The sequence below is a fragment of the Sprattus sprattus genome (assembly GCF_963457725.1).
Source record: "Sprattus sprattus genome assembly, chromosome: 6".
NCBI classification, from domain to species: domain Eukaryota; kingdom Metazoa; phylum Chordata; class Actinopteri; order Clupeiformes; family Clupeidae; genus Sprattus; species Sprattus sprattus.
In genome coordinates, this window is record NC_137925.1 from 25,356,119 (window position 1) to 25,367,781 (window position 11,663).

Below are 11,663 nucleotides of genomic sequence, written 5' to 3' on the forward strand. Positions count from 1 at the left end.
CACTTTTTTTTATAAAACTCACATCTCTTGAAATAAAGCAAAACCAAGAGGCCTTGAATCTTAATATCTTTATTAAGGGTATAGTAAAGCACTTAATTTGTGTTTGTTTGGTTATAATATTTAGCTGCGGTTAATCAATTAGATGCTGCTTTTATTTTAAAGGAGACAGACATTCTGGGATCTCCCTTAATAGATTGTAAAACATCTCCTGCTACACCTCATTTGGCTCAAAGTGTGCAGGTCGGATCTTTATGACCACAGACTTCAACGAATACCACCATCCATGCCATGTGTACCAGACTATCCCATTGTCAGTCACAGCGCTGTATGGACCTTGATAGTACACTCCGTTCGGGTTGGCAGAGTGACATCTAGTGGCAAAAGATGAAACAAACGATGATGAAATTATTTCACATTTTAGGGAAATCGATCGTTTTCTATATCTGACAGTGCAGGAGACCAAGTAGTGTCAAGGATAGAGTAGTATACCTGTTAAACCACCAACCACACTTGTCCTCATTGGCACAGTTGCGTTCATAGCGATCGTTGTCATTGTCAAAGGTGCTGAATTTCATGCCTTGATGGCTGGCCCACCACTCCACCTCAGGGTGGTAGCTTCCCCCCAGCGAGTCCCCAGCATTTCCTCTGTACTTCCCAAAGTTCAACTGATATTTTTCCTTTAAAAAGAATCTACATGTCAATTGGAAGTACCTTATTCATTCATCAAAATGTATGATGTAAATTGATTGGTAGGTTTTCAGAACAATTGGGCAAGATAGAATACATGCATATCTATTAAATTACAGCGAATAGTAGGTCTACTGGTATATAGTTCATATAGCTGTAATCAGAGTTCACTGATATTGCTTATATTGCTCTAATTTATCTGCAGGTTAACAAAGACCGTACCTCCTCACTTGAAACTTTGAATTTTTCATAGACTGCATAGCGCTGGGTCCCATCAAAGTCCTCCATGTTGATTCTTAGGTCATAATCAACTACACAGTGAGAACATAAATCAGTAAATTAAATTCTCCAGTTGCACAAACTGCTCTTTATCAGGTGCTTTTGCACTTTGATGTTTTAGAAATTAGTTTACCTTGTGAAGTCAAATAATGTAGATTGTCATTTCCTAACCAGAATTCTCCATTTGCTGATTCCATGTCCCCGAAACCCTTCTTGTAGTCATCCCATCCCCTTTGAAAACATCTTGTCTTGTTAAATGAACACACATTATGACTATTTTGTTCTTTTTAAATATTTTTGATAAAAGAGCCACATCTTTTAAAAATTGAAAATCACATCCCTCTTACCTTTCAAAATTCTCTTTGCCATCTGTGCGTCTTTGTAGGACTGTCCATCCACCGCCCTCAGACATGTCACAGTACACCTTTATCTGGGTTGGCCCCCTAATGGGCTTGATCATGTAAAATCCACTTGCCTTACTGCCATTGTTAAAGATCTGTGCACAGTCTGACCAATACAATATGATCTTTTAAAACCTCAAACATAGTTTTTGCAGTTGATTTAAAGTATAAACTTTACATATTGTCCACATACACGTAGTTAAGCAAATTAAGACCCCACAACCTGCACGCACGCACGCACGCACGCACGCACGCACGCACGCACGCACGCACGCACGCACGCACGCACGCACGCACGCACGCACGCACACACACACACACACACACACACACACACACACACACACACACACACACACACACACACACACACACAAACACACAAACACACAAACACACAAACACACAAACACCCTTTACCAGTATATTCAGTGTGACCAGGCATCTCAATAAAATCATCCACATTTGTAGATGTCTTGTCCCTCAGGGTGCGTAAGTGCTGGATTTGTTGTTGCTGCTTCTGATAACGAATTTCCAGGTTCTTCAGCTGAATGCGGAGCCTTTCCGTCTCCTTCTGGCACTCGTCTGGGACCTGGGCTCACACGCACACAAACACACAGCAGGTATATACAGTGCCTTGCATAAGTATTCACCCCCTTGGATGTTTTACCCTTTTATTGCTTTTATAAATCAGTCATGGTCAATATAAGTTGGCATAACTGTGTAGGAATCTGTTTTCACTTGACATTAAAGAGGGCTATTTTGTGATTTTTTTTTGTTGTCCAAAAAGCCAACTTATATTGACCGTGACTGATTTATAAAAGCAATAAAAGGGTAAAAGGGGTTCTATATCCCCTTGGGGTTCTATATCCCCTTGTAATTGTGTCTAATGCTGCTCAGGAAAAAAGGTCCTTTAAGAGGTCTGTCCAAATTACAATAAAGTTGTTCTTAATTGGGTGGCATTCAGGTTGTTAAGAGATGTTATTAAACTAGGCATAGATTATTCACATGTATATTCAGCAAGAATGTGTAGTTGTTGAAGACCACATACGTTGTCAGATAGGAATTAAGAGAAAAAAGCAAACATTATCTAATTGAAAAGTCAGTACTTACAGAATGAGACACGTTCAAAATGAAAGAAATCCAAATCAGAAAGTTCACTTGTTTAATCTTAACCATGATGAAATCCACAGGTATGTTACTCCAAAGTGCTCCTTTGTTTAATAGTTGAGAACACAAAATCTAGCACCAACGAAGATGCCTTCTGCCTTGTCCTCACTCTCCAGAAGAAGAAAACTATGAAATGTCTCCACACGCAGTAGGATCCTTGGATCCTGGCAGCGAGCAGGGAAGTCCTGACGGTTGAGTCATTTCTGCAGTTACTTGACACAGATAACACTTGAGGAAGACCCAACAAATAGCATCTTTTTTCCGTGTCCTAAGGCCTTACTTTCATTACAAAGAAAACTAATATTTATTTTTACAAATAAGACATCTTCACGTTTTTCATTAACATACAAAAATTTGACTTTTCTGAAATGTGGTTAATAAATTGTACAAAAAGAGTTGCTACATCTTTCAGCGTTCTACTGTGGACTGTGATTGAGATGGGATGCCTGATTAGCCACAGATATAAAAGAGGAATGGGGAAAATGGACCTGAAGCGAATGAAAACAGTGTGTGCCAAAGCGAAGGTGAGCAAGTTGTTTGTCAGTTTTCATTATCTCCAAGATAACTCGGCAAACATACATTTTAATACTAAACACAATTCCATTCTGAAATGAAAAATAGCAACACCTAGGATTTTTCCAGAAACTTACTTACCAGTGGGACCCTACATTGGGGGGCTGGGGTCTATTCCTCACATGTTCAGCGAACACATACCTAGCAATGAGGAAAACTATAAAGCCGTCAACACATGAGTTTCACATTTTCAACATGGGGTAGGACTAAGTAATTTCTTTGCACGTTTGGAAGGACTTATTTGGGAGGAATACTGGCTATTTTGTACCATACACTTGGATGAAGGGTATACACATCAATATAAAAAGCAGTCCGCACAACTATGGATAACTAAATTCCTGTATAGATACATGAAACAGAACACAAACCCAGTCACATAAATTATTTTATTTCAAAGCCATTACACATATCAAAGTCAACATATATTTACATATTTGGTTAAGACAATTGTTTGGGACAATTATTTGATGAATAGCTTAGTAGTCTAAAACAAGTGTATACTGTAACATGTAGAGGTAGCACAGTATGTATGACACCGAGGCTCATTCCCAAACACTGAACTGCATTGGCCATCACTTCAGTAGTGACAAGAAATTATATTGGCTGAGGATCTGGCAAGAATACTGCCATCTGTACAGACTAACAGGGGGCACGGGAAGTTAGCGCTCTGATCACCACGGACTGCACTGGTCTGGGCAATCTCTGAGGAAGGACTCCAGTCTGCCCGAGGATACTTCCATCAGAGTGGTGTAGGTAGTCAGCTAGAGAGAGAGAGTTGAACAGTTAAAAGGTTACAACAATACAGCTCAAAAACTAAATCTCTTTTGTCACTGGAAAAAAAAGCTGTTCATTTATGTTTCTTACCTTGTTGAGGATTGGTTTGGTTGAAAGAACATCATACATTGTTTTAAAGGAAATATACTGAGGAAAAGAAGAAAAAGTAAATTTACCATCAGAATGGCATGACATGTAAAATTAGACATGAGATGTGTAAAATATTAGGTAAACTGAATTGTGTTTCAACTCTTCACACAGTCTGCTACAATAAGAGACCAATAACTCACGTTCTGTGTAGTCTTTTTCATGCACTTCATGGCCGGCGTCCTGCGGTCATCCAATATGAAAGGCTTCTCCCAGTGATCATAGTTGGTCTCAAGCACAAACCACCTTCCAAGCTTCAGGTCAATCCTAGAACAGAAACAATCACTCAGCTAATAACGCTTCCCAAACGAGGCAAAGCTCTACATTTGCTCTCCGAGGTGTAGACTACTCACTCCCAAACGTCCAAGGCATTGATTCTTGTTCTGGTGATCACACAGCCTTGTCCAGTCTGGTTTCCCCCAAGTATGAAGTAAGCAGGTGCCAGTAACTTGGTAAGAGAGAGCTGGGTTTTGGCGTCCTCGTAACTGAATAAAGGAAACGAGATTGGTTGTGCTATTCTCAGGTCTGCTTTGCAGGGCTCAGCTAGAAATGAAGTGTACATAGAAGTGTTTTAAATTGTCGCCGTACCTAGTGGCATTCTCTAGGACTGTGCGAGTGAGGAAACCCATCCACATGCCATCTCTCTGCCCCAAGATCCACTCCAAGATCCCTGTTGAAACCAGGACGGAAGGCAAAATGTCGTTTTGTTATGCAAGTCTCTGATCCCATCTGTAACATCCTTAATCCATGATAAATGCAAGACAGACATTGAAATTAGGCCTCAACACACACAAATATTAACGTGTTTGCAAAAATACTTCCAGACACTGACCTACATATCCCCCATCAATGTTAAAACGCTCATTCATAGTCAGGGTGAACTGTTTCTGCAGATAAAAACAACATGTAGTTGGCATTTTGCTGCCTGGAAGAGGCTGAACTTGACCATGCACACTCTTACAATAATGTTGTACTTACAGGTCTGATGCCAGTCAACATGCCAACATATCCAGCAAAGTTGGTGGACTTGAAAACAGTAGCATTGTTTCGTTTGAAATCAACATTGACAGCTAGAGGTTTAAGCTTGTCTGTTATTGTCCAGGAATGGTTTTTGTGATTCCATCTGACACATAAGCAAGAAAGTATTTAAAACAGGTGATTTACCAGAATTTCAGTTAACTCTTACCAAGGACGAAAATAAAAATAAATCAATAAAAGCACCTCACCCCATCAACAAACCAAAGTCCAAATTCCGCCCATGATACAGAGTACCTACAGACAAAACCACGCATGTCACAGTCAATGCTATATGCCATCCATTTGTGGTCATTCAATTACCAAAATGAAACGGACAAATCACACACACTCAAGTTTTTCTATAAAATATAGAAATATATAGATATTTACCACTTGTATCCTCTGCAACCACTGATGTACACACAGTGAAGACCTCGTAGAAGATGTTGAAGAGTAGAACTTCTCCTACAGGAGCTCCTGAAGATATTGCTATTCCACGGATCTCCTCATTAAAAGGGTAGGGCAATGTATCCAACATCAGTGGCTGCCAAAGAGATGTATTCAGCCTTCAATATCCACAAACATAAAACAAATCCGACTTCTGTTGCGAGGGTGTGAAACATACAATCTTACCAAGACGTTGTCCACCAGGTCAACAAGTTTTCCACTATGAACTAAACTATTAGCAAGTTCCTTTATGACCTGCATCACTGCTACAAGCTGAAAAAGACAAACACGTTATTGTAGCAAATGCGGCTATATGCTCACTCACCACAATCGCGTTAGTTCGAAGGTTTGATCAAATGTATTCTTCGAAGTAACATCTAACTGTGCAGTGCAAACATATATATAACCACATAATTTAAAGCAGGGTTAAGCCTACGGTAGGAACCAGCATCGGATGCCTCTTTAAACTTAACAAAGTACCTCATTTTTCTTGTCTTTGACAACTCCATCCCATCTTTTAACGGGAGGCTCGTCGAGATCTACAGTATACCACGGAACATCTCCTTTGAACCTAAACAAAGATTTATATCAATGAGATGCGCCTGCAAATGCACAATGCACAGATCAAGCTAAAATGTCCCACCGTAGGAACAGAACACGTTAGCCAACAAACATTAGACACTTACGTCGGCCCATTGGGTGGGTACATGCCAGTCCTGCATTCTTCGGTTTGCTACAAAAAATAAGACAAAACGACAGAGATTTTTCTCACGGAGAACTTCGAAAAAGCTAACGTTAGTCAGTAGAAGTACAGTACTGTTAGTACAGAACACGTAGGAAGTTGCAGTTGGACACAAAGCCGATATGAGACAACGGAAGTTTAGGCATAAATAACAACAACAAAAATCACATACCCCATAAAGACATTGGGTCAATATAATGGCATAGAACGTCCAAAGAGCGCAGCAAAGTCCAGGTGAATTCATTCCTCTTCGAATCCAAATTTTGTCGCGCTATCAGAGAAGGCGATGCTCAATTAAATTGACAATGGAATGTACCAATCACTCGAGGGTGAGTCGGGCAGAAAAACGTTGTGTGTAAAAAAAAACAACAAACATATATCACATAATATATATTACTATTTAAATGTAAATATGTTTTGGTGATTTAGTAACGTGCCATACAGTCAAAATGTTCTTCATTACAAACACAGATTTTATGTAACCTAGATCCGGGGGGTAAGTTTCAACACGTGACAGACTAGCCTACTGATAAACAAGGAAGAGACCTTGCCTACTCCTATGTCATCATGTGATTGTGAGTGGTCTGCTATGTAATGTATTGAAATGTAAACAGTTTGGCACTGTTTTAGAAGGCTGAGGGCATTGCATCCCTATATTCTCAGTGCATCAACCATACTCACTTAAATTGAGCTGCTGCAGAGGTTTGATCGTCAGGCTTAAGATTTAAAAGTACGCAAGCTGAACATTGAGCCAGCAGGTTTTTTTTTTTTTTTTAGCCCAAATGTGGCGTTTGCTGCACGAAATCAGTCAAATGCCACAAATACCAAAAGGGAAGCACAGAAAGAGCGAAAGCGGCTAGAGAAAGTGAAATGTGTAAAGTGCGCTGTGCAACTGTTTGAGAAGGCTGAACGTCATATTTCAAATCTTCAAACTTGTGTGTGGGTGACGTCAACTGATTCTTGAACGAGTTGCTCGACCACGAGGATTGTCCTTGAAACTACTTCCAACACTACCGCTGGGTTACTCATGCTCCCATTTTATCATAAGTGTAACAAATCAGTAGATCTAAAAAGATAAGTACGGACAGGGGCATTCAGTTGTCTGAAGCACAATAAGGTCACCGTTCATAATAATTACCCAAAACACCAATTAGACTACAAGTGGTTCATAAAACTATACAATCTTAAGTCATAAGATTATGGAAGGGTGGCAAATCAACAGTCCTTCAATATTTGTTTTTATCAGAATGTCACTTTGTGAGGAACTGTACTGTACTAACTGCATAGTATTTGTCTTGGCAAAGAATAAGACGCACAGGTTCAGTACAAGAGTAGAATATGTACAATTACATCTCTGTGTGCTTTATTTTTGAAAAACTGACAATGTAAATAAACAACTATGAGAAAAAATAAAATAAAAAAACACTGTTCTGTATATGATGTCCATAATCACATGATTCCTTGTTGCTGGTTCTTAGACAAGATCTTCTTTGAGCACTCCAGCAGAGCATTATGGATGTCCTTTGCACAAGATATCTGTGATTTAATCATACTGAGGTACTGGGAGTAGGACAGAGATTCGGTCTGCACTGTGTCTGGCTTGGTGGCTGTGGGGACCAGGTTAGGTGAGTGTTTGGCACTGTCGATGCTCTGAGAAAGGCACTCATGGGCAAGCCGCTAGAGAGGGATAGAAAGAAAGATAGAGGTTGAGCGAGAGAGAGAGAGAGAGAGAGAGAGAGAGAGAGAGAGAGTCAGTCCTCAATTTAGAAAATCAGGAGGAGCTGCCATGTATGAGTACAAGTTTAAATGCTGTGTAGTCTTGGCAGCTACTCCCAAACATTGATAGCATACAACTTGATGATACAAGAAAACAATGCCAGCCATGAACACCCTTCCCCTTCTCATGTTGCAACATTCAAAACATCCGATTCAGATGAGTTGCTTCAAATAGATAGGAAAGGCAGAGACAGAATCATTTTGAATAAGGACATGGTCTACGGTGTAAACATGGACTATATCATTATGAAATATGAAACTTAATAAACTCTAATCATAATAAACTAAATAATAGTAATAACAAACTTATACAACTGCATGTAATTTGACCCACACAACCCTGCTTGAGCATATACAGCCTAAACACACTTTCAAGATTGTATCACCCTCAGTCTTAATGATGTATAAATCATGTCCTCATAACAAAAAAAACACTCTTTTATTTGAAAAGGATGATTGGCCCAATAAACTGCCAGCCATCAGTATGACAAATTATGTCTCAGGAACATACAAAACAGTTTACTTTGCCCGGATAGGTTATGACAAGATACAGATGAAGATGGTTATCACCTTCCAAGATAAACCTTTAAGCATTAAGCATTTGCAATTGAGAAAAATCAGCACTACTCTCTTGATTCAGTAAGCTAAGGGTTGAAGTATAGTCCAAAACGTCTGCACGGATAGGTACGTGCGTATTTGTGCCTCCAAAGTATACTAGTTTTGCAGTTGTGGACACGTCTTTAAGGGCACAAGCTCAATCACAGCGTTTTTTATAATGTCTCTATGACTTATTTTTATAGGTCTGTAGTTTTCTCTGCCCCTTCATAACTATTTGCCATACCTTAATGGCCATAGTTTTCTACCTTCAAATTCCATTGCTGGTAATCTAATCAGCTATGACTCACTGAAGCATGAAATAAACAAAACTTATTTTATCAGCGCATCTCCAGTAGTTTTATTCCTAGGCACATACCAATGAAAATGTGCATTGTACTATAAGTCACTTTGCATACAAAATGTCTGCTAAATGAATACATAGCGTAAGTAGATTTAGTTTTCTCTTGACCCTGAGCCAGTGCTTTAAACTTTGCAAGCACACACGCAGTCAACACACAGAAGTCTGCGCTGACTGTCCCCATAGCAACCAAAATTACCTGTGTGCAGACTTGTGCAGCTGAACTCTGCACATGCAAGTTTTAAAGCGGCTGGCTCAGGGGCAAGCATTGTGTCAAGGGGGCAAGGGTGTGTCATAAACAACATTAAGCGTGGATCTGACATGCATGATTAAATATGTGTTACTGATTGTAGACCATTGTTGCATCCTTACCAGGCAGAGTTCAACCTGGTCACACAGTGCATAGAACTCCTCAAGGCTTTTATCAAAACGCTGTACCGCGGCATCATTGCTTTTGCTGTAGGGGAGGCAATGTTAAAGTTAATTCAATTATCAACCCATACACAAACATGTAAGGACATCCACATTAACATGACATAATTGTGATGTTAACACGTTGTAGATTTGTATGAGGATACTCACATCCCATTGTCAATTGCTGTGTTGTGTTGGAAGTTCAAAGAGGCAATGGTCATGACATTCTGGTAAAGATGAATGAAAACACATGTTAAGACAACGAGACACACAACAACATTTGCATTATAAGATGAATCAGAGTTAAAGAGACGACACCTCTTCACAAATCACAAGCCCGTTTATGATGAAAACGTTAGTTCTTCTAACGCTACACACACAAAAGGTGTTTCGATAAATACCACGTCGCTTCGCCTCAACATACGTCAAACTCACACATTAGGTTAAGCACCCACTGGAGAGCTTGAGTAACATAAGCTGGGAGAGTTAGCCGGGGAGCATGGTCTGATTCCTGCATCAAAGAGGTTTGCAGACCTTTTCTTTCCCCAGACAGTAAACTGCTACGGGTACTGGACAATACAGTAACGCTTCTGTTAAGGTCCTCATCCTTAACCAGAGTATTGTGTACGTAGAATAGGGAGAGTGGCTAACTCTCTAGCTAACTAGTAGCTTGGTTAACATTAGCCAGCTATTCCACTTTAAGCGTTAACATGCACATGTTTAGCACAGTGTCTACTTCACATCTCAACATGCCCATGTTCTAATGTCTAAGTAGGCTACTTCTGCAGCATATGTCAGCTTAACAAAAATCCTTAGGCTAGCTAGGTTACCTTTAGCTTAACTGAACTAACGTTAGCTACATGCTTGCACTCAAACAAAGGACTAACCTGAAGGCTTTCCTTTAGTTGTGGTATTAACATTTTAAAACGGTGAACAGGATCAAAGTCCTGTTGTTGACTAAGCTGTTGCTGAGGTTGCTGAAGACCCGCTGGCTGATGAGGACCACCCTGAGGAGCAACTCCACCAGGCTGTTGTTGGGACGCCATGGTATTTATGTTTCTTTCGGCTTCTTTCTCCAGGAGGAATGATTTTTTTTATAAAAGGGCTCATTACCGCCACCAACTGGATTGTAGTCATGTTGACCATGTAGTCATGTTGATGTTGCCCCACTCAGAATTGTAAAGAGCAAAATGAATGAATGAGAGAGAGAATTAACAAAATAATGATTTAGGTCCGTCTTATTTGTCTCAATAGTCAAAAACTAAAGCTGTCATAACCAGTGCTTCTAGCATATAACAACTCAAATGCTTCTTGATCATGACTGACTTTGTGTTTGACTGAATTGTGAGTCAATGGTGTGCAATATTTAAGCGTTACATTACAGTTAATAATTTTGTGTGATTATATTATGTTGACATAATGTTTTTCACCATGCATTTCTTTCAGGAGTGCCCTTACGTAATGTGTTAAACAATATGGATCATATTATTATTATTATTATTATTAATAATAATAATGTTATAATGCATTGGACTTGATAAACACTTGTTGGACCTGATGATTAATGAAGGCTACTGAGTATAACTTTTGTTGTAGTATGGATAAGGACAAAGAGGGCAGTCCCACAAAGTGAAGCATAGCAAAGTCTGTTCCTATTGGGAGCGAATATAAATTACTCTCTGAAATGTATTTACTTCTTTATCAGTTGAATATTTTGCTTAATCAAAGAAAATAATTGAAGATAAGAATAATGTATCATTTCAAAATTAATTAAAGGATTCATATTAGATATAAATTGTGTTTTTCAAACTCCTCCAAAACCAATTGTGTGAGTAATTTAGTTGCTGATGTTTTTGTGAAGTGTGCTTCCCTCTTCTCACAGAAAACAGAAGCATCAGAGGACTCCCAGCCGCCTCAACAAGGAAAAGAAGAAGAAAGAGCTGCAAAGGCAACTGCCCGTCAACTTATAGTTTTATTTAGTAGATTGCATTTTATGTAATTAAGCCTTATGTATTGATGATTGTTTGTAAACATCTCATTTTAAACTTGAAAGACTATTAAACTCATTATTTTTTTTATAAAAAATGTTTCAAGTGAGACTGTTATGATATATTGTTATAATATAGTATAACAGTGGTGTTTTCACATGAAATCCGTCGGAACTCCAAATTTCGTTGTATGTAAATACAATGACAATAGAGGCTTTTCTATCTTCTATCTAACACGTTGATGTTTTAGTTAGTGTTTCCACCCAGTTTCATGATCTTTCACCTGTAAATCT

General features: G+C 39.1%; 3 protein-coding genes across 3 annotated transcripts; all 3 read right to left on the reverse strand.

Annotated features, from left to right (window-relative positions):
• Positions 1–211: 211 nt before the first annotated feature.
• fgl1 (fibrinogen-like 1) lies at positions 212–1,812 on the reverse strand (the record flags this gene model as incomplete). Its single annotated transcript, XM_080840186.1, has 6 exons — positions 212–371; positions 490–677; positions 910–998; positions 1,100–1,197; positions 1,314–1,473; positions 1,788–1,812. The coding sequence occupies 6 exons, from the start codon at positions 1,810–1,812 to the stop codon at positions 212–214; spliced, it is 720 nt and encodes a 239-aa protein (XP_080696312.1).
• Positions 1,813–3,600: 1,788 nt separating this feature from the next.
• Positions 3,601–6,493, reverse strand: asah1a (N-acylsphingosine amidohydrolase (acid ceramidase) 1a). The gene is made up of 13 exons (XM_080841245.1): positions 6,410–6,493; positions 6,182–6,228; positions 5,976–6,066; positions 5,682–5,768; positions 5,439–5,592; positions 5,258–5,303; positions 5,010–5,154; positions 4,864–4,918; positions 4,620–4,701; positions 4,385–4,516; positions 4,175–4,298; positions 3,975–4,031; positions 3,601–3,871 (listed from the first exon to the last, which is right to left on the reverse strand). Exons 1-13 carry the CDS (start codon positions 6,479–6,481, stop codon positions 3,782–3,784), a joined length of 1,182 nt encoding a protein of 393 aa, XP_080697371.1. The 5' UTR covers positions 6,482–6,493; the 3' UTR covers positions 3,601–3,781.
• Positions 6,494–7,564: 1,071 nt separating this feature from the next.
• On the reverse strand, positions 7,565–10,432 carry med29 (mediator complex subunit 29). The gene is made up of 4 exons (XM_080841374.1): positions 10,270–10,432; positions 9,551–9,609; positions 9,341–9,425; positions 7,565–7,914 (listed from the first exon to the last, which is right to left on the reverse strand). The coding sequence occupies exons 1-4, from the start codon at positions 10,426–10,428 to the stop codon at positions 7,687–7,689; spliced, it is 531 nt and encodes a 176-aa protein (XP_080697500.1). The 5' UTR covers positions 10,429–10,432; the 3' UTR covers positions 7,565–7,686.
• Between the last annotated feature and the right edge of the window lie 1,231 nt (positions 10,433–11,663).

What these genes read in the sequence shown, in the direction of transcription:
- asah1a (XM_080841245.1), bottom strand. Translation starts at nt 6,481, where the DNA reads ATGAATTCACCTGGACTTTGCTGCGCTCTTTGGACGTTCTATGCCATT. An exon ending in TGACCCAATGTCTTTATGGG is followed by an intron (nt 6,229 to 6,409) that starts GTATGTGATTTT and finishes TATTTTTTGTAG; the next exon opens with CAAACCGAAGAATGCAGGAC. An exon ending in TACCCACCCAATGGGCCGAC is followed by an intron (nt 6,067 to 6,181) that starts GTAAGTGTCTAA and finishes ATCTTTGTTTAG; the next exon opens with GTTCAAAGGAGATGTTCCGT.
- med29 (XM_080841374.1), bottom strand. Translation starts at nt 10,428, where the DNA reads ATGGCGTCCCAACAACAGCCTGGTGGAGTTGCTCCTCAGGGTGGTCCT. An exon ending in AACTAAAGGAAAGCCTTCAG is followed by an intron (nt 9,610 to 10,269) that starts GTTAGTCCTTTG and finishes CATCTTTACCAG; the next exon opens with AATGTCATGACCATTGCCTC. An exon ending in ACCAGGTTGAACTCTGCCTG is followed by an intron (nt 7,915 to 9,340) that starts GTAAGGATGCAA and finishes ATCCCTCTCTAG; the next exon opens with CGGCTTGCCCATGAGTGCCT.